This window comes from Eupeodes corollae, chromosome 3, assembly GCF_945859685.1.
Source record: "Eupeodes corollae chromosome 3, idEupCoro1.1, whole genome shotgun sequence".
Lineage (NCBI taxonomy): Eukaryota > Metazoa > Arthropoda > Insecta > Diptera > Syrphidae > Eupeodes > Eupeodes corollae.
Window position 1 is genome coordinate 120096579 of NC_079149.1, and position 19767 is coordinate 120116345.

Genomic DNA, 19767 nt, shown 5'->3' on the forward strand with positions numbered 1-19767 from the left:
GTTAAATTTTGAACTCGTACAATTCTTAATAAATCATGATTTTTGCCTCAATAAAACAAATGTAGGGCAGAGATTCATTGTTTTGTAGTTCAATCTACACATTTAACTAATTGACGAAAGGTGAATGTATAATTTAGATATTTTGGTCTTGCTAGCCTATCTTTTACATACGTACATAAATACAAAACATTGCTTACTACAAGGGCACCTCAAGACATCCCTTTAAATTTCGAGAACTCTCTTGATTTTTAAAGTAATGTCTTACTATCTCCCTTGAAATCTAAAGACCTCTCTTGATTTTTTAAGGTATCCCTTAATATTTAAAGGCTTTTCTTGAAATATTTAAAACTCACTTAATTTTTCAGAGCCTCCTTAATGTTTCAAGACCTTCCTTTAAATATCTCTCTTTATTTTTCAGGATCTCCCCTGATTTTGGAAGACCACCCTTCAAGACGTTCCTTGGTATTTCAAGACTTCTCTTGAAACTCCCTGCCCTAAAATTTCAAGGCCCGCATTGATATTTCAATGTTAGGTATTAAAGCACAATGTAGTGGAAATATAAAGTAGTTAAGCGAGTTTAGTCAAAAATTACCAACATTTTAATGTTCTTGTCAAAATTATCACCATTTTAATCCCGTTGACAGTGTAAGGCTTGTTTCATACTGTATGGTTTTGACCGTACGGCAAAAAATCGAACGGCGACATTTTGCTAGTGACCGTGCAAAGGTAGACCACGTCCTTCAATCGTGATAAACAAGCCCTTTTCATTTGAGCTGAAACATGAGTTGTGAAATAAATTCTAAATTCTATGCTCTTGTTTGCACCTCTAACAAAATGTCGCCGTCCGGTTTTTTTTTGCCGTTCGGTCAAAACCGTATAGTGTGAAACAAGCCTTACACTGACAACGGGATTAAAATGGTGGTAATTTTCGACTAAGAGGGTTCATATCTGCCGAATGTAATGATTAATATTTTGACTTATTGCTAAGAGTATAACTTGCACTAAACTTCATCATATGTTCAAAAGACCGAAATGAATACAATTTTCCAATAAAGTGACCAAAATCTGAACATAATCATTCACATGATAGTTTCCTACGTACACTTCCTGTAAATATTCGTTGTTATATCTTTTCTAGCGAAAGTAACAAATTCATATAATATTAAACTGATGATGAATTGACAAGGACAAAAAGGACGAAAAGAACGAAAACGATTCGCTTCCTCAAATTCTTTTATCTCTAATATGCGAGTGCAAATAATGTACAATTATATCCGCCCTCTTGAGCATTCAACCATCATTCCATTTAGTCGAAATTGTTGAACAAGGATAACATTGTGTCTGATGAACGCTAGTAGGTATGTCAAGATAGGATTTTCGTCTGTCAGGATATCCATACGAGGATGTACATAAGAAAACACCATACACCATAATCATCATCATTGAACAAACGCATCAATCTCATCAATAATACGAATTACTTTTACCGATGAGATAGATGATGGTGAGAGGACGCGCTCTGATGGATCTTATCAATTTTAATATCTAAAAGCTATAGACATACATATCTTACCTATACATCGTATGAAAGCATTGAATGAGTGGTAAGTACTCGAGCCTTGACAATCAAGCTGGTGAATCTTTTTGGAAAGCTGTCGATTTGATATTTGACAGATAGAAAAACGGAAAAACACATTAACAAATGCGTGGGATGGGAGTTAGAGATATATTTTGAAATGATGTATGAACAAATAAAATATGTTTTTTAAGACTGGGTGTTTGATTGCATAAATCTTCAATATTCCTTCATTTAACACGTTTTGAAAAAGTACCCTAAATTTGAAATGAAAACAAAAATTACTAAGGTTCATAAACGAGGAGGAAGTGCATTTTTATCGTAATCAATCAGTAAGTTATAGGTTTATTTCAATATTCTTTTGAGGCTGTTGGCACCACGCGATGAATTGGGATCCTGAGTGTTGCCCATCAGTTTCACGAACTTTTTGCACAAACTTGCGTTAGGTAGAAAAGGTGGGTCCTGCATTTTTATTATTTTAAATGTTGGTTGGGAAAAAGATGCCATTGTCAGAAAGTTATTTAAAAAGAAACCTTCAGATGTCTACTTAAATAAAAGATAGGTGGCGCAACACCTCATAGAAAACAAAGGCCTAGTGACTTACAACTCTAAACCATTCCTGTGTGCGAGTAATGTCAGGAACGAAGCGAACCTACGGTTTTTATGCCGCATGCGAATATCTCTTTTTAGATAGGGATTGAACGCAAAACCTTTAGCATGACAGTCCTACGCGTTAACAGTCACGCTTCAGGTACTATTTAAAACACCGACTTAACTGATGAAAAGTTTCAATGGTAGTTTTTATATTGTCTATTATCTTACAACTGATCTTTCTGTTCAGTTAGGTTTGACAGTTCCTTATGAATTGTGTAAGTCCATCAAAGTTTAAATTAGCTTAAAAGTGTGTTCCGTAGCATATTGGATCTTTTATTTTAGATTTTATTGGTTTCGTGTCACTTTTTAATTTAAAGTGCTCCACTGTATGGGCCACTTTTAACTTGTTTTTAAGTTTATCTTAATACTCTTTTACTTGTAAGCAATTTTTTTTCTTCAATTTTTATCAATTGAATTTTATAAAATCTTACCAATGCAATCGATTATTGATGTTGTCTGAAAAATATTTGGAAGTTCGTGGAATAGGAAGGCTCCAATTATCTTGATACTTTTAGCGTGTCTATCTCATTATAATGGTTTCAGTAATTGACTTTGAAAAACTCACTTTCGCAAATCTTTAGTTAAATACATGTTTTCTGTCACACTAATTATCCACCAAATCTTTAATAATTGTTGGATTTTCTCTACAAACGACTAAAGAGGGAGATGAAGTAGAAGCTAATCAATGTAATGAAAAGAAATGAAAGTCACAAATAAAAATGTTTTTGTTTTTCTTTTTTAATAAGCAATCAATTCAATTTCACCCACTGCACCAAATGTGCAATAGCTGCAGCAGCTTAAAGATTGCTGCAGTAAAATCACTTAGCATCACGCACCTATCTTTTATGCCAATTCCTCCACCACCGCTTTAGAATTTATTTCCACTATAAGGTAACTTTTTGTGTGTGCTTAGGCTAACTTAAAGACCGATCTCATAACAAGCTTAAAGATATGTAAGGTGTATGAATAAGTTCTTTATGAAGTGCAGCATAATGTGGTCACGGTCAAGTTAGTGCAGATTTTAGCTCAAATCATCAGAATTGAACCCAAAAAGCAAATGGTTTGCCTTAAATTTATTCAAGTTCTAGATTCTAATGTGTGGAACTAGGTAATATGCCTGCACCGCACTGACTGATGAGATTTCTCCGTCAGAATTAGATTCAGTGCAGTGCAGTGGAGACCTGATGAACATTTTGCAAAACCATCAAAACACACCAAAACTAGGTATTGAAAAACAAAAGTTTAAAAAATGTAAATTTGCCCAGAGTTAATTAAAAATGAATATCTTGTTCGAAGAAAGCATTAGTTGTAGGAATTGGTTGGTGGTGGTGGATGGCGCTGCTGCTGCTGCATTCCATATGGATCCATCTGTGGCATGCCACTTCTTTCCAAACCAATGATTCAGCTGGTGATCTTCATAAAGTGCCAGAGCATGGCATCAGATTAAGCAGAGCATTGAATTTTGGTATTTATAAGAGTGCTATCATATCGTTTAAGATCACTAGTCTACGATCACCAGCGGACACGTTCGGATTTGGATAAAAACATCATACACTTAAGAAGTCTTTCATACAAATTTAATTTATCAGTGCTCACTGCAAAATCAACGCAATGCAACTGCGATTGATTTTTGAGCTCCTTGTGGTAGCAGTGATCCTGGCTGAATTAAGTGAAGCTGCAACCCAAACTTTTCGGGGCAACAGTTGGCTGAGTCCGGAATTCATGATTGTTCGGAAAGTGTACGACGACTGTCAGGATAAAAATGATTTTGTGGCGTGTTTGAAGGAAAAGGCTCTCATGGCGATCACAAAGGCTCTGGAACAGGATTCAATTCATATTGTCGAAGGATTGGTGTTGGAGAAACAAAATTCCACGGACAAGGAGAGTATAATAGCGCTGGCCGATGCTAGAACCCTGAATACTTTGTCCCCGCTGGATCGATCACTTTTGGAAAAGACCGATCAATTGCTGCGAACACACGTCATGAAGATGGACATGAGTCAAGGTCGAGAAGGCAATAATAAGCATCATTCGAAGAAGGGCGGTGGACATGTTAAGTATGTTGTTGCTGCACTTCTGACAGCTATGGGCATTGCTGGTCCAATTGGTTTGAAGGCTTTGGCTGCGATCGCCATCAAGGCATTGGTGATCAGTAAAGTTGCTCTGACTATTGCCAGTATAATTGCTCTGAAGAAACTCTTCTCCCATGATCATCAGGAGGAGACAAGCTTCCAAGTTCATGCCGGAGAACATAATCGGTAAGTCTTCTTTAAATTCCTCTCAGGAGTTTAATAATAAAGTTCTTTCTTTAAAGGCGAAATGCATACGTTATGCGACCAATGTCAAAACCGACCAATACTGCGACTGCTCCTGCGGGAGTTGATCCTTACAGATATTACTATGAATATCACTAAACAAAGACTTTTAGGTTAAGTAAATTTAAGTGTATTAAAATTATAATATTATAAATAACATCGAAAGATACAAAAAAAAGGCAGCTAAGCAAACCAAAGATTAAACAAAAAAATATTTATTTATTTAATTTATTTATGCATTATAACGATGATAAGTATTTTTATTATAATCAAATCAGTCAATTGACTGATATTATTGTATTTATTTATTTTATACTAAGATAATTTATTATAACCAACAAGAAAGTGTGACTCTTGAGTCAGTATTTATGCTATTTGTAAAACTTTCACTAGTTCATCATAATTATTATATACGTTCATGTATTTAATTATACGGATAACAGAGAATTATAATGATGCTGGTTGAGATATGCGATTGATTACAATAAAGAAAAAGGCGGTGTTGATTTAATTGTACTAGAACATGCAATTATGTTGTTTAATTTAATATTTGTTTGGTTGTTTAAACGAACAAATAGTTTGATTTTTCTTTTTTAAACATATAGGAAACTAATTAAATAATGTTTTTTTTTAATTTATAATAAGCGTTTTTAAGCTAAGCGAAGGAGTCCATCAGTGGTAACAAAGTGAATTATGACCTCAAACTCTCCATAATTTTTAATTTTAATAAAACAAAGTTGGCCTGAGCTCAAATACTCGCCGGAGTTTCTAAATATGCAGAATAAATAAGGCAGAATTTCACCATGCTTATGTCAAGTTGGTAATTATCGACATATCCAAAGACCTGAGCCCTATGTCATTTTTTTTTTTTAAATTTACAAGCACTCAAGGGGTTATTAGTACCCTTTATATGTTTATATTTAAACACAGTGCGAGCGTTAGGAAAATAGGGAAGGATTTAAAAGGAGATACCGGTGCACATTGGTCTTAAAGTTCTGAACATCAAAATGGGAGGGAAAACAGAGTTGGCCAAAACATTCCACATTCTCGATGTGCGATTTAAGAAAGAATCTCTATACTTGACAGTACGCCCGAAATTGAGCTCAAGGGTAAACGGATGAGCATTCCTAGAAGTGCGAGTATTACGGCTGAATTGTTTAAGGGGTGGAATGCAACTGGCCAATTCAACAGAACATTGTTTGTAAAAATATCTATAAAATAACGAAAGGCATGAAACATTGCGACGGTGTTCTAGCGATGTAAAAGTTTCGATTATAGTTCTGTCGCCTATCATTTTTAAAGCCCTTCATTGGATTCGATGCGCTCTACGTGACCCAGCCATCTTAGTCGTTGGACTTTTTTCTTTCTGGCTAAGACTACGTCGCTGTACAGCTCGTTGTTCCATCTTTTCCTTCACTTCCCTACGATGCATACAGGACCGTAGATCACACGAAGAATTTTTCTCTCGAAACGCCCCAAGGTGCTTTCATCCGCTTTTGCCATAATCCATGCTTCTGCGGTGAAGGACGGGGATGATGAGGGGTTTATATTGCTTTCTTTTCCCAAAGAAACAGCGGTTAGCAGGAATAATTCTTCGTTTGATCTCCTTGACTACCTCAAAGTTACGTGCAATTTTTGCCGCCTCTGCCTCAATACTCACAAAAGCCCCATTGACATAACGCTGAGTTCTTCCAATTATGTCAATGTCATCAGCATATGCTAGTTATTTGACAGACTTTTGAAAGATAGTGTCTTTAGTGTTGACATGTAAGCTCTGCACTATTCTTTCAAGTACAAAGTTTAAAAAATGGCATGACAGCGCATCACCTTGTCTAAAACCTTTTTTGACATCGAAAGGTTCGGTTAAGTTTTTTCCAACCTTTATGGAGCAGCGTGAATTCTCCATGGTCATCCTGCACAGACGGATGAGTTTGGCAGGGATGCCAAAACTAGACATGACTCGTCCCTGTATATGCTGTCATATGCAGCCTTGAAATCGATAAAAATGTGGTGGGTGTAGATTTGGTGTTCTTGGATTTTTTCCAGGATCTGTCGTAATGTGAATATTTGATCGACTGGTCTAAAACCACTGTGATAAGGACCTATCAGGTCGTTGATAATGGGCTTTAGAATTCATATCTTACGGCGGAGAAGATTTTGTAAGCGATGTTAAGTAGACTGATTCCTCTATAGTTGGTGCAGTTTTGAGGGACTTCTTTTATTTAGAATCACAGAAAAAAATCACAACAGTAAAATTGGGCTTAGTTTTTTGATTTATCATATTTCTTTTATTTCTGATTTTTAAGATTGTAATCTTCTTAACATATAGGAACAAAGATCAAAATGTTTTTCACATATGACCCTGCGTATCGTTCGTTGAATATATTTCCATACATTTTGTTAAAGGTAACAAGAATAACGCACAACTTTTATGTTTCAACTGACAACGCACGACGACGACGTTTGACTCCATGTCAAATAATAATTCATCCATATATTTCCATGTTCCTATTATATTTTTGGCCTATGTATTTTGTCCACCCCGTCACACTTCTTCTCTAATTTCATATTTAACCCAATTTAACCCTATGCTACTACTCTGCTATGGGGCTGTAGTCGTCATCATCTCTTCACCAAGCTGCCTGAAGACGTGTGCTGTGCGTTTCAAACATTGATTTTGATGGGTGTTTCCATGTTTACACAGAGTGCATGCGTCACGCGTTTATCATTTTCATATCTCATAGCGATTAGCATCTCTTCCAATTCACACCCTCGCTCGTACTCGTACAAATAGATGATGTGTTTTGATCTGGTTGTTGTTTGACAAAGAACACGTGCTCTTTGCCATTAAATGATGACAATTTCGATTAATCCGTTTTTTTATTTTATAAACTGAGATAAAAAAAGGAAAAAAATAAATTATATGCCTTTGGTGGACCTGAAAACCAGAAAAAACTATAAAAGTGGTGGAGTTACTAATGAACAAAGAACTAAAATTCCCCCAAAAAGATTTAAAACGTTTCATTTTCATCTTGAAATTCAAATTGATTTATTCCTTTTAGCCATGTCAAAGATCCAACTGATTTAAGACAAAAGGTGTTGTTTGTTTTATTTTGTGGATAAAATTAATTCCATTATTCAAAGGTAACCGAAATAATAATCCTATTAAAACGTGACTTATGTGACAGGAATTAATCTTTTTTTGTTTAATCATCAAATTAACGATAATCCAAACTAAATCAACTCGTTATATGTACATGCGGATATATTAGTTGGGGACATTTTTTAAAGCATAGAATTAGAAAATACTTATTATAAATAGTACACGGCACCAAAGTCTAAAAAAGGAACAACGTGAATGACGAGGGCAGAGTTTAGGATTTAAATAAACCTTCATCTCTAATACAATCAAGTAATTTTATAGTCTATGTACTGTACATACATATATTGATTAATCTAAATATAATGATTTTGAATCAATCTTCATTAAACAAAATTCACAGCAGTCTACCAGCTTATTGTTTTTCAATAAATTCATTAAATCGAAATAGTAATTGAACTTCGCATTCTTCATTCTTTACCATAGAAGGGAATAAATCTTGTAAAATTAAAAGACATGGGTTTATTTAGTTTTGCAACGTTGCAATAATATACGTTCTAATTCTTAACTCAACTTTTATGCATAGGTATAGAATAAACATAATACTTCTGAGGTTGGCACTATCCTTTTCGATTTTTTCAAATGAAAAATTAAATTTAATCGAAATAACGTTTTAGGGAATAAATGTATTCATAATTATTTTGATATCTGTTCGTTTTTGGATGTATTTTCAAAACAGTTAAAAAGTGAAAAGGAAAAAGAGGCTAGAATGTGTTTTGTTAAAAAAATTGTCAGTTGAATTACTCTAAAAAAATAAAAATGTTTGCTTACGATAAAATAGTTTAGATTTTACAATTTATTTTGTTAAACGAGATTTTTATTCGAAAACCAATTTTTACCAATTTTAGTAGCATTTCTTGAAAGTTTTTATTTCTTATTTGATGCCAATGTTTTCTATTATTCACGAGATATAGAGAACAGATCATCAATTTTGACCAATTTTCTTTTATGACAAAAACTGACTTAGATTTTTATATTACAAAAAATACTGGATGTCGAAAAAAAATATTTTTTATAAAATAAAATTAATTTTAAGCCTATATCTTAAATTTTTGAAAAGATATTTAAGTTAAACATCTGTTCTTACCAACTTTTATTAATTTTTGTTTAGGTTTTTATTTTTTGTAAAAAAAAACTGTCAATCCGATTTTTCTCAAAACTTTACCGAATGTTGAAATGCCATAATCCCAAATTTTTGAAAAGGTATTTGGTTCGAAATTAAATTTTTACCAACTTTTAGTTACGTTTTTTGTAGGTTTTTATTATTTATAAAAAAAACTGTCAATGCGATTTTTATCAAAATTTTACCTTATAACAAAAACGTTATTTTTCGTTGCACAACAATTTTTTGGAGAAAGAATCATTTTTCTTTCGTAAAATTTTCGAGGTGACAAACCATTAATTGGATTTTTTTTCTAAAAATATACTTGTTTGGTATCAAATTACAATACATAATATACATTTTAATTTAAGTCTTTAGCGTTATTGGTTCGGGAGATATTTAAGGTTAACCAAAATGCTCACCTTTTTTTTTAAACTGTTATGGTAAAAATCACCCACGCAATTTTCTTGACAGCCCTTTCTGCATCTTTCTGCGCTATTATCTGCATACAAAATTTTTTTGAAGTCGATATCTCTATTGGTTCTTGAGCTATGGACAATGAAAAACACGTTGCAAACGTACGAGAAGTTAATTTCAAGACTTGATAAAATGGAAACAGTACGTCAGGCTAAAAATTTTTTAAAAGAGCTTTAAATTTCCTACAAAAATATGTAAAATAAAATTTGTATCTGAATGCTTTGAAAACTGTGGTGCAAAATTTTAAACTGTTTCACAAATTGTTAAATCTATCTTCAGCAAATTATAGGTAATTTTAAATAATTTAAACATCTTACTATCCTTAAAAATTTGCTTGATTTAAAATCACGGAATCGCTATGTTAACTTTTAGAAATTTGCTTAATCCATATGACATCTGTATACAACTATTCTTATAAGAGCATTTGATGGAATGGTCCAGTCAATAGTTTGCAATTCCACTTTTTATACATAGGTCTGCTTAAGCGTATTTTCACGATCTGTCACTTTGTAGACATGTTTGTATGCTCGTTTTTTGATGAAAGACAATTAACAATTTACTAGAAAAGGTTTAAAATTTTTGACTCCCTCAGAAAATTGCAAAATATTTTACAAACTGCTTACTAAGCTGTTAAGCCCTTAACAATAGGTCCTTGAAAATTTTGCGTCTTTGAATACTAATTTTGATAAGGATTACAAAAATCTAAAATAGTCTTTTAAAAATTGTATTAAGGGTTCAAACGTTGTTTTTTTGTTTGTTATTCATTATAATAAGTGCGTTTTTTTGGTATCCCTCGATCCGCAGTAGCCAGATTTTTGTATTTAAAAATTGGTACAACTGTCAGAATGATAATAAAAAACACACAAGTAGAAAGTTTTGTGAAAATCAAAAGTTAAAATTAACTTAGCATAAAAAACTTACTAAAATAAATAATAAAAATGGTAAGAAAACATCTGGAAATTGAGATTCTATAAAAAAAAGTTCATATAACAATTATTTCAAGAAGGGGGTTTGTTCGTAGACTACTACATTAACATTTGGTGATGAGGCTAGCTTGAAGCTCGCCTCAATTTAATATATACCTGAATCAAGTTGAAATGAGCTTGAAAAACCTGTATGGAAGAGTTAATTTTACAGATAATGCATTATGGTCTGCTTATTTGCACGTTTGTGTACAAAAAATATAGTTTTGTTTTAATCAAATTAAAACAAAATTGCACATGGACTAGAAAGCGTATTCTTATATGCTGCGGAACTACTAAGTTCTTCATTGTTTAACACGAATCAAACTATCTCACTTGCAGTTCATTATAAACAGCGAAACACCATTTACATTTTAGAAAGTGCCGTCAAACTTAATCATTTTTAAATCTTCTTGTGTGGTGGAAACACCGAAAAGATTTATTTACTCTAAACTGAGATAAACCTTTCGTGGGAACGTAGCTAATCTTTTCTATTCTTGCAAAATAGGACCAGTTAGTCCATTTTCATTAACAACACTAAATAATATCAACACAACTGTAATAGATTGATTTTTTTTCCCCAATTTAAAACACATGATTCCAAATGCACAACTACTCAACGAACACAGCCATCAAGTTACAAATGCAATATCAATCGTACCAACATTGGAGAATGAATTCGCATTAGATCCATTCGAGACTCGTATAAATGTCAAAAACCCATTCCTTGTAAGATTCTACTCTAACTTTTATCGCTAGTATTCATACTATATGGATATTGTTTTAGTTATTCATGTAAAATTCTACTTTACGATGGATAAATTTGCCATCAAAACACGGATGATATCTTTAGCTTTTCAACAAGTAAAATTGCAGTGGAAATACTGCATAAAATATTTTATGGTCAAAATTTATATTTATACATTTTGAATAACAAAATTTAAGGCGTATAGCATTGAGGCCAAACAATATCATACATAATTTTGATCATGCAGAATTTTGAAGCACAGTATTTTAACATGAAAAGTTTTGAAACCATACCTTTGGCGTGGTTCTCTGAATACGAAAAAAATTCCTTTCGAATCTTATTTTTGAAGCTAATTTTGCAGATCAAGTTGCAACTTCTTAAGCTTTAAATGATTGTCAGAAGTTAAAGTCCACAGTATTGAGGTTAAGACGGTAGATTTATATGTATACGCTTTTTTTATAACCTAAATCATTTTTTAGTTGTCTTTTTTATCGTAGGCAAAAATTTGAGGAAAATAAGTTGGTCTGATCAACGCATTTCTCAAAAATTTAAGGGTTAATTTTATAATTTTCACTCAGGGTTCTTCTTGAAAATGTAAAACATTTATAAGAAAGTGTTTTTTTTTATTTTAATTAAACATAGTGCGAAAGTTATTAAAATGCGGAAGGGTTTAAGAGGACATGCCAATGTTAATTTGTCTTAAAGTTTTGAATATCAAAATGGGATGTGAATAGAAAGTTGAATAAAGTATTCCACATTCTTGATGTGCGGTTTGAAAAACACAAACTCCATGCCTGAAAGTATGCACCTGAAATTGAAAATTTTTTAAAACAAAAATTGAAAATATCTTTACCAAATAAATGACCTTTTTTATTTCGTACAGTACTAAAAAACAACAAAATCATTATCTTTTTGCAAAATAACTTAAGTAATGAAAATTGTTATCAATTTCAATACCTGTTCAAAAGTAAATGCACAAAATTGTATCTCAAAATGAGTTTCAGAAAAAGAAAAACAAAGTTCTCTTTCACATCCTTGACCATACCATCGTAATTGGAAGCCATTCGATTGTTACAGATGTTGCTCGGCTTATAACATACAATTTTACTCCCAAAGAGAAGGTCTCTCCATCTCCAACTCCGTCCGCCAACCATCCAACACGCATTAATGATGCTTCACTATAAGACACACCATATGTACTCGTAGATATGGTGTATATATATATGTTTTTATATATTTATACAAGTTGCTCCTGCTGCCCTATCGCTCAGTTGTTTATGTCCACACCACACGGTGCGGTCTCCAAACCATCCAGCATCCAGCCCAGCAGCGCTGCCGCCGCGCCGTATAGTGTCCAGCTCAGCTCCATCTCCATCGCCCATCACAGTTCCCAAGCCTCACACACATTCCATATAATGCGTTTCCCTTTCCACCAACTTCTACAGAGCGTACACCATCAGAAAAGAGCCTCTGGGCTGTGGTATGAAATCGCACGATGCAATTATGCCGGTGAGACAATTTATGACATACAATGGTCGGAGATCTTGTTTTATATATCACACATCTCCCTCTTCCTCTTTCTCTCCTTCACTTCACTTTACTTCGCATTCAGTTCACTCGTTCGATTATATATGCGCTTATGAAAATCATAAACTTCATGTGACATCCGAGCAACGAATATGCATTTCAATAACATACGATAAAAGCCTTATAAATCACCTAAAAGGTTCCCCCGATGATGATGATGATGCTGATGATGATGATGGTCACGCTTTGGGGGCCTCCTTGAAAGTGTTGAGATTGCGAGCGAACTACAACGGACAACGAGTGGAGCGGCCGGCCATCGGCTGGCTCCTCACCGCTTTGAGAGATTGTCCGAGTATAGCATTGGAAAGGGCATCCGGTAACCAGAAAAAAGGATTCCCGACGGTGTGCTTCCGATGATGTTCTGGTCATGTGCTATGGCATTCTTTTAACTGGATGTAGGCTGACTTTGTTGTCAAATGCTAATTTGTATCAAGTAGGTAAACAAACAATCTTAAACAGACAGTCGAAGGTTTCGCAGCTTCTGCATCTTCCGAAGAAGAAAAGATTTGAATGCCGACATAAAGCTGGCTTACGATTGCGCTAATAGCGACTTCAAATTTAACTTTGACTTTCATTCAAATTGAAAAAAGCACCTTGAAAATCAATCCTCTAAAATTTTAAACTTCATAGACTTATGGACTTCTGTCCCCTTGTAACCTTTAAATCTATAATTTTGTTTAAAAATACTTAGCAATCTCTAAGCAAAAGATCATCACTTTAGGTATAGAAAAGATTATCAGCCGACCCTTTTATTTATGTAAAGTTCTAAGCCATAGCACAATATGTCGAAATTTGGAAACTTAAAGGATTCTTTTGGAAGCCCAAACAGTTTGATATGTGCATTTTGTTGTGAGACACCACATATATATTTACCATCACGACACATCTTTGATATGTCCTCCGGTTAGAGACAGACTTTGGTTGGTGTTTGTTGGACTCTTCCAATCATCATCCGAAAACCGCAAAAAGGAAAGAAATTCGCCTCAAACCATCACACATTCATCCAACAAATTAATTGCAACTTATCTGTCAGATATCTTCACAAAGAAATGTCATAACTAATTGCCATGTTGGATTTTTTAAGAAAATTTCTGACACATGGATGGCAATTCGCATCCGGTGTTCTTCTGGATTTCTGATTTTATAAAAATGATGATGATGATGATGAAGATTTGATAAGGGTTAAGTTAGGATATTATATGCGTATGATGGGGTCGGTCGTGGTGTGAGAAGCTGTAATCATTTAATTTCATTCATCGAATCAAAATTAGAGAAGTCTAGACAAAATCTGTCTAAAAACTAAAACTTTAATGCTTCTGATGGTTGGAGGTTGGTATTGTTACTATAAAGAGAATTCATCGTAAGCCTCATCTTCATGTCATTATATATAAATGTTTTGAGCGTTTATTTTTTAATATTTTGATTGACAGATTAAGGACAGAGTGGTTTTTATTGTTAAAAGAAAATTGCAGATATTTAATTCTTGGGCATTACATATATGGATGAAAATAATGTATAATTATCTGTGGTTTGAGAAGGATTTTAAAATTTTCAACATAAGATTTGCGAATTCATTTAATACTTGATAATAACAGGTTTTGAGTTTTTGTAAGCTTACCGACATAATGAAGAATTTTTGGGCTATGAGCTTAGAAGTTGCCTATATAATGACGACAGATGATTCTATTGGGTGGCGTTAGAGTATTAATAAACGTTTAAAGTGAGGTATTAAAAATCTCACTTTGACATTTCTGACACTTCTGATTGTATCAGAATACACATTTGACAACACTCCTATAATTAGGAAATGAAAGCCAATAAAACGTTAGACTTTTCAATTGCAGAGAAATATTTTGTGCGATGTAAGATGGACATCTTGAGGCTAAATCCATTGTCCAATCCTGGGCTAAAATACGTCAAAATGATAAGGTTTTACGCCCCTAAGGAAATAAACAAGGACGAATATAGAAAGAGAGTTATCAATAAAGTTCGAAAGTCGATAGTTAGACATCGGTAAGAAAATTGGATGCTAAGGCTGCAAGTAAACCAACGAAGACCTAAGTCGTGTCTTTGAAAAGAAAATAGTTAGCAGTTGAAGAAAAAAACGTGTGACAAAATTACCTGTGCTTCTTTGGACAGACAAGCTTCTTCTAAACAAATTACTTACTTCGTTCTTATTGGAAGCTGCATGAGTCACCTTTATTTTACAGTAGCAGACTCTTATTAAATATTAATTGGTCTTCTCAATGTAAAACCGTTCTATATATCCTGAGTAGATCGATATAACAAATTCTCAATTGCGAATCGCAAAACGGCAGGACATGACTGCTGTTTCGTAGAACTCCAACAAACGAGGTTTATCAGGTTTAAAAAAGCGCAGTTTTCAAAAGTGAAATATAAATCACCAAAAATTTGTCAAATTTAAAAAAATTTCAATGAATAAATGACCAAAACCAAAAAATCCATACAAAAATGGCGCAACTTGTAATTTTCAAACCAATCTGATTTGTTCCCATCTTGCTTTGTACTAGAAAATTGATTTTTTTTAAATAACTCATTTTATTTCCTTTTTTTTAAGTTCGTACTTAAAAATATTAAGATTCCAAATATACTATGGCTACAAAGAGCTTTGTGATCAGTCTCTTAAAAATTGTGTTATGAGTGGAAAAGATACAGATAGACATAATGCGTCCTAAAAATTAGTCACTTTTCATGAACTGCTAAATTGCTAAACCGATATAGGGAAAATTGGTGTGGAGAGCATAACAGAAGATCCTGCACCTACACTTGATGCTGATATACCAACTGTTGAATCCCTCTGTATTGATTAAGTACATACATCATGTGAAAACCATATTACTCGCATGAGCAGAAACTTTTAGGGCAACTACATTCCGCATTATTGGCGTTCGCGTTGCGAAGTTGTGAAGGAGAGCGAAAGAAAAAAATTATTTTCATTCCTATAATCAGTCAGCAGAGTAAGGGGGATGTGAAACTAAATAGACCGAAGAAAATTTTGCTGTCATTTTGTCTAGTAAGTTAATTATCTCTCTAACACTGCTGGCTGCTTATGAGAATGAAAATAATATTTTCCTCTCGCTCCCGTAAATCTCTTCACTTTGCAACACCAACGCCAATAATGCGGAATGTGGTCACTCTAAAATTTTCTGTTCATACACAAATCATATACAAAGACTAGATTAACATTTTTTAAGGAGTTAGTAAATCCTGCCTTTTCTAAGAGCCAAAGCATTAAACCTTAAAACAAACATGACTTATTCTAACACACACCCATATCTTTTCGAATATCATGACATTTTTTTGTATGGGAATTACCTGCTAGTAAGCAAGTGACTTAAGCTAAAAATCTCTTATTAAAAGGTGATCCAATTTCAATGTGATGCATCGAATTTCAAAATATTTAACATGATTTTTTGCAAACATAATTAAGCTTATCTTTTACTTAAAAAAATAAACTCCATCAAACACATGCAGGATATCCGCTTACAAAATGCCTTAACCCCCAATCAAGCAACACATATTCTTTCCTTTCATAGAATTATACTTCTGTGCGAAAAATATGCGCCTCTGTGTGAATACTGAACACTTGCAATCTTCCCATTACACAAAATCACATTACACTTAATCCCTTAATAACTCTTTTCCATCATACCATGCACTGCACTATACCTACACACAATAATTTCACCCTCGTTTTAATATTTTCCCTTAAATTTTTTGTCGTGGAATGGTGTGGCGTGGCATGGCTAAGCTGCCTGATGCTCCCAAGAGAGGGTGCGGATTCTTCACCATGGTAATGTCAAGCGTTTGCCTTTTACACCTTCTCCATTCCGCTGGCTCTGGCAATGCCATGCAGGGTTAATAAGGCAAAAGCACTGCAAAGAGTGTCATATCGCACTAATCCTCTGCATAGGTTAAGGATCTCAGATTTTTATATTGTTTAAATCTACATAAAACAGAAGGAGGCAGCAGAAGGGTGGGAATGAGTCGGCAATGCAGAACTTTTCATTCATTTTAATAATTTCATCAATTTCATGGCTTTTATATGTTAATTTCATTAAAAAGACATTTTTGCATATTATTTGGAGAGATTATTTCGAAGCTGTTCCTGCAGCAGCCATCAGTAGCAGTCTAGGCAGATGCTTTTGGTTGAAAGGTTTTTATTCAATACTTACTGTTGGCATTATTGGTCCTTTACATCAGGGGCTTCGTTTCTGTAGCAATATGGAATTATTTGAATTTGTATATGATTGGGGGAAATTAAAAGACGAGTGAGTGTTTTAAAATTTTACACTTGGGGTTAGAACAAAATGCGCCTAGTGTAGAGAATAAAATATAGATCAAAAGATTTTATGGATTAGAACAAAAGTAATTGGCTTTTTATATGTTTAGGTTTAATTTTATTGTTTAAATGGTTTTTTTATTCACAGTAAAATGAATACGATAATTGCATTAGACATGAGAATATTTAAAACCTTTTTTAATGCATATCTAAAGTTAAGACTTAAACCTCCTCTTCAAAATATTCGGGTATCTTCTGTTCACCTATCCTATACCGTTTTACGACCGTCATATTCTAGATAGATTTTTGTATATGAATAAAATCATTTTATTTATAAGTACCGCCACGCTACAGCTAAATGACTTGACAAAGTAAAGAACTTCAGCACCCAATCCATCATATTATAGTCGTATAAGGATGCCATATAAGATGATAACAATGATGATGATGATGACGAAAATTTACATAATGAATTGAACGTTTAAGGACACTTGAAGGCTTGATGGAAACTCTTCAGAAGTTGCAAAAGTGCCATCAACTTCAAAAGGGGTTGAATTCAAGTGAATAGTATGAACCAGCATTAGCATCAACATCAGCATGATGAATTATATTCAAATTTAATACCATCTTGATGTAGATAAAGTATAATGTAATATATAGTCTTATATAATATCTATATGCACAAAAAAAATGATAGATATGACAAAATTTAAGAAGATTATTAGAAGCTTCAAGAAATAAGAAGTAATTCATCATCTTCATCTGGTTTTGACCACATTTTGAGTGCAAAGCTTTATTAACAGGATTTTTTTAAATGTTTTCAATAATTGTTTTATAAATAATATTTAATAAAATTATTAAAATTTTACCAATTTTGTTTCATAAACATTTTAACAAAAACATTTTTATTTAAATGTAACGAACCTTAATACTATTTTTGATTTTGATGTTAAATCAGTTGCTTATAACGACCATCACATTTTAGAAACTATTAATATTATTGTTTTGGGATCTTTTTAAATTTGAAGATTCATTTATTTCAAATTTCAGAATTATCAATATTATTGATTTAGGATTTTTTTAAATTCGAAGATTCATTTATTCAGAAATGGGCCAGACCTCTGAAAATGTTTTTCCTTGAAAATTATTGTCAGTCCGTCTCAGAATAATTCGATAAGTGGACTGCTAAAGGTACATAATTATTGCTTTTCATCGGCGATTTACAGGTGGAATGATCATAAGGTTGGCGAAGTATTCATAACGTTGTCTTTACAGAACACCCATTTTGATTTACAATTTTTATCATTTCGACATACTTGTTGAATAGTTAATCCGTAGATAGTGATTTGACAATTTAGACTGGATAAATGATATTCTATTAGACAGATATATCTTTAACAATAGGTTCGCTTTATCAACTGTCAAATGTTGAAAAATGTCCACTTTTGAATTTAGGACACTCAATCGTCGATAATTTCGTATTATTTCCATCCTTGATCATAATCACAACTTAAAGATCTTGAAATTCTCAAATCCGCTGGCCTGGATATTATTTCCGCTATTGTTCTCAAGAGGTCTTCTTCAAGACTTGTAAAACTGCTGCGTAGCCTTTTCCATTCGTCCTATTATACAGGTCCTTTTCGGAGTGGATGGAAAACAGCATTTCTCCAGGCTGTTCCTAAAAAAGGAGAACTTTCCTTAGCTTCTTACTATTGTAAAATTACATTTACGACCCTTTTTTCGAAGTCCATGAAACGCTGATTAATTTTCAGCATATGTCTTGAAGTACGAAAGCTTCTCAATGGCTTTCGTAGCAATAGGTCCACTGGTAATCTTATAATTTATCTCACCAAACCTTGGAACAAATTTTTACATCGATCGTTTTGGAGAAAGTAAGGTTATTGCAATTGATGTTTTATTGGCATTTGATAGAGTTTGGCATCAAGCACGAAAATGGGTCCATTTTCTTCTTGATGCCATGTTTCTTCTTTGTTATGTTAGAAATTACTTTTGGGACCGTTTGATTCAAGTAGTTCTTGACGGGTTCAAATCTCATACACACAAAATTACCCCTTAGTTTTTCATATTCATTTTTAGATTCTCATTCTTGTTCTTGGGATGTGAAGCAACTCCTTAAATTCTTTTCTTCTTTATATTGAAAGCATCGTCTACAGGAAAATCTAAAATCGTGTAGAATTAAACGCTTTGAAAACTCAATGCTATCCTCTGTTGCAAAAACGTAAATCTCCTCCAATTGTAATTGAATTGCAAACCATCTCTCCACGAATAAGATGAAATTTGAAGCCACCAAAAACGCTTCTAAGTATTTAGGTTTTCTAAGCCACTTCAAAACTTTTTACCTCTTTTGATGTGGCTATAATTTATAAAGCCTATATTTGTCCAAAACTCATGTACCACTCCCATATCTCTGCAGGTGGTATAATAACCCAGATGAGTTTCTTAGATAGAACTCAAAGGAGAGCTTAAAACATGATAGATGACCGTTGTCTAACTGAAAACTTTGAATATCTTGAGCATATTTGTAACTTTTCATATTTGTCCTTATTTGATCGCAAATTTCATAGTAAAATAGCCAGCTATTCCTTCTCTCAAACAATTCAACCTTTAAGCCCAATTTCAGACGTACTGTAAAGTAAAGAGATTGATAATTTTTGCCGCACTACACGAATGTGGAATGCTTTACCAGACTCAGTTATGACTTTGTGATAACAAATATTTTTAATTTAATGACTTTTTAAAGTATGTGATGTGGTTCTATGAACCACTTCAGCTTGGAAGTTCTTAGAAACGATGATACAACTTATGTACAAGAACTTTTGGCATTGACTCTCAAAAACAATAGAATTAATGTTTATAATTTAA

The 19767-nt window shown here is 33.2% G+C and overlaps 1 protein-coding gene across 1 annotated transcript; it reads left to right on the plus strand.

Moving 5' to 3' along the window:
- Nucleotides 1–3841: 3841 nt before the first annotated feature.
- On the plus strand, nt 3842–4644 carry LOC129950766 (uncharacterized). The gene is made up of 2 exons (XM_056062685.1): nt 3842–4488; nt 4545–4644. Exons 1-2 carry the CDS (start codon nt 3842–3844, stop codon nt 4642–4644), a joined length of 747 nt encoding a protein of 248 aa, XP_055918660.1.
- The last annotated feature ends 15123 nt before the right edge of the window (nt 4645–19767 follow it).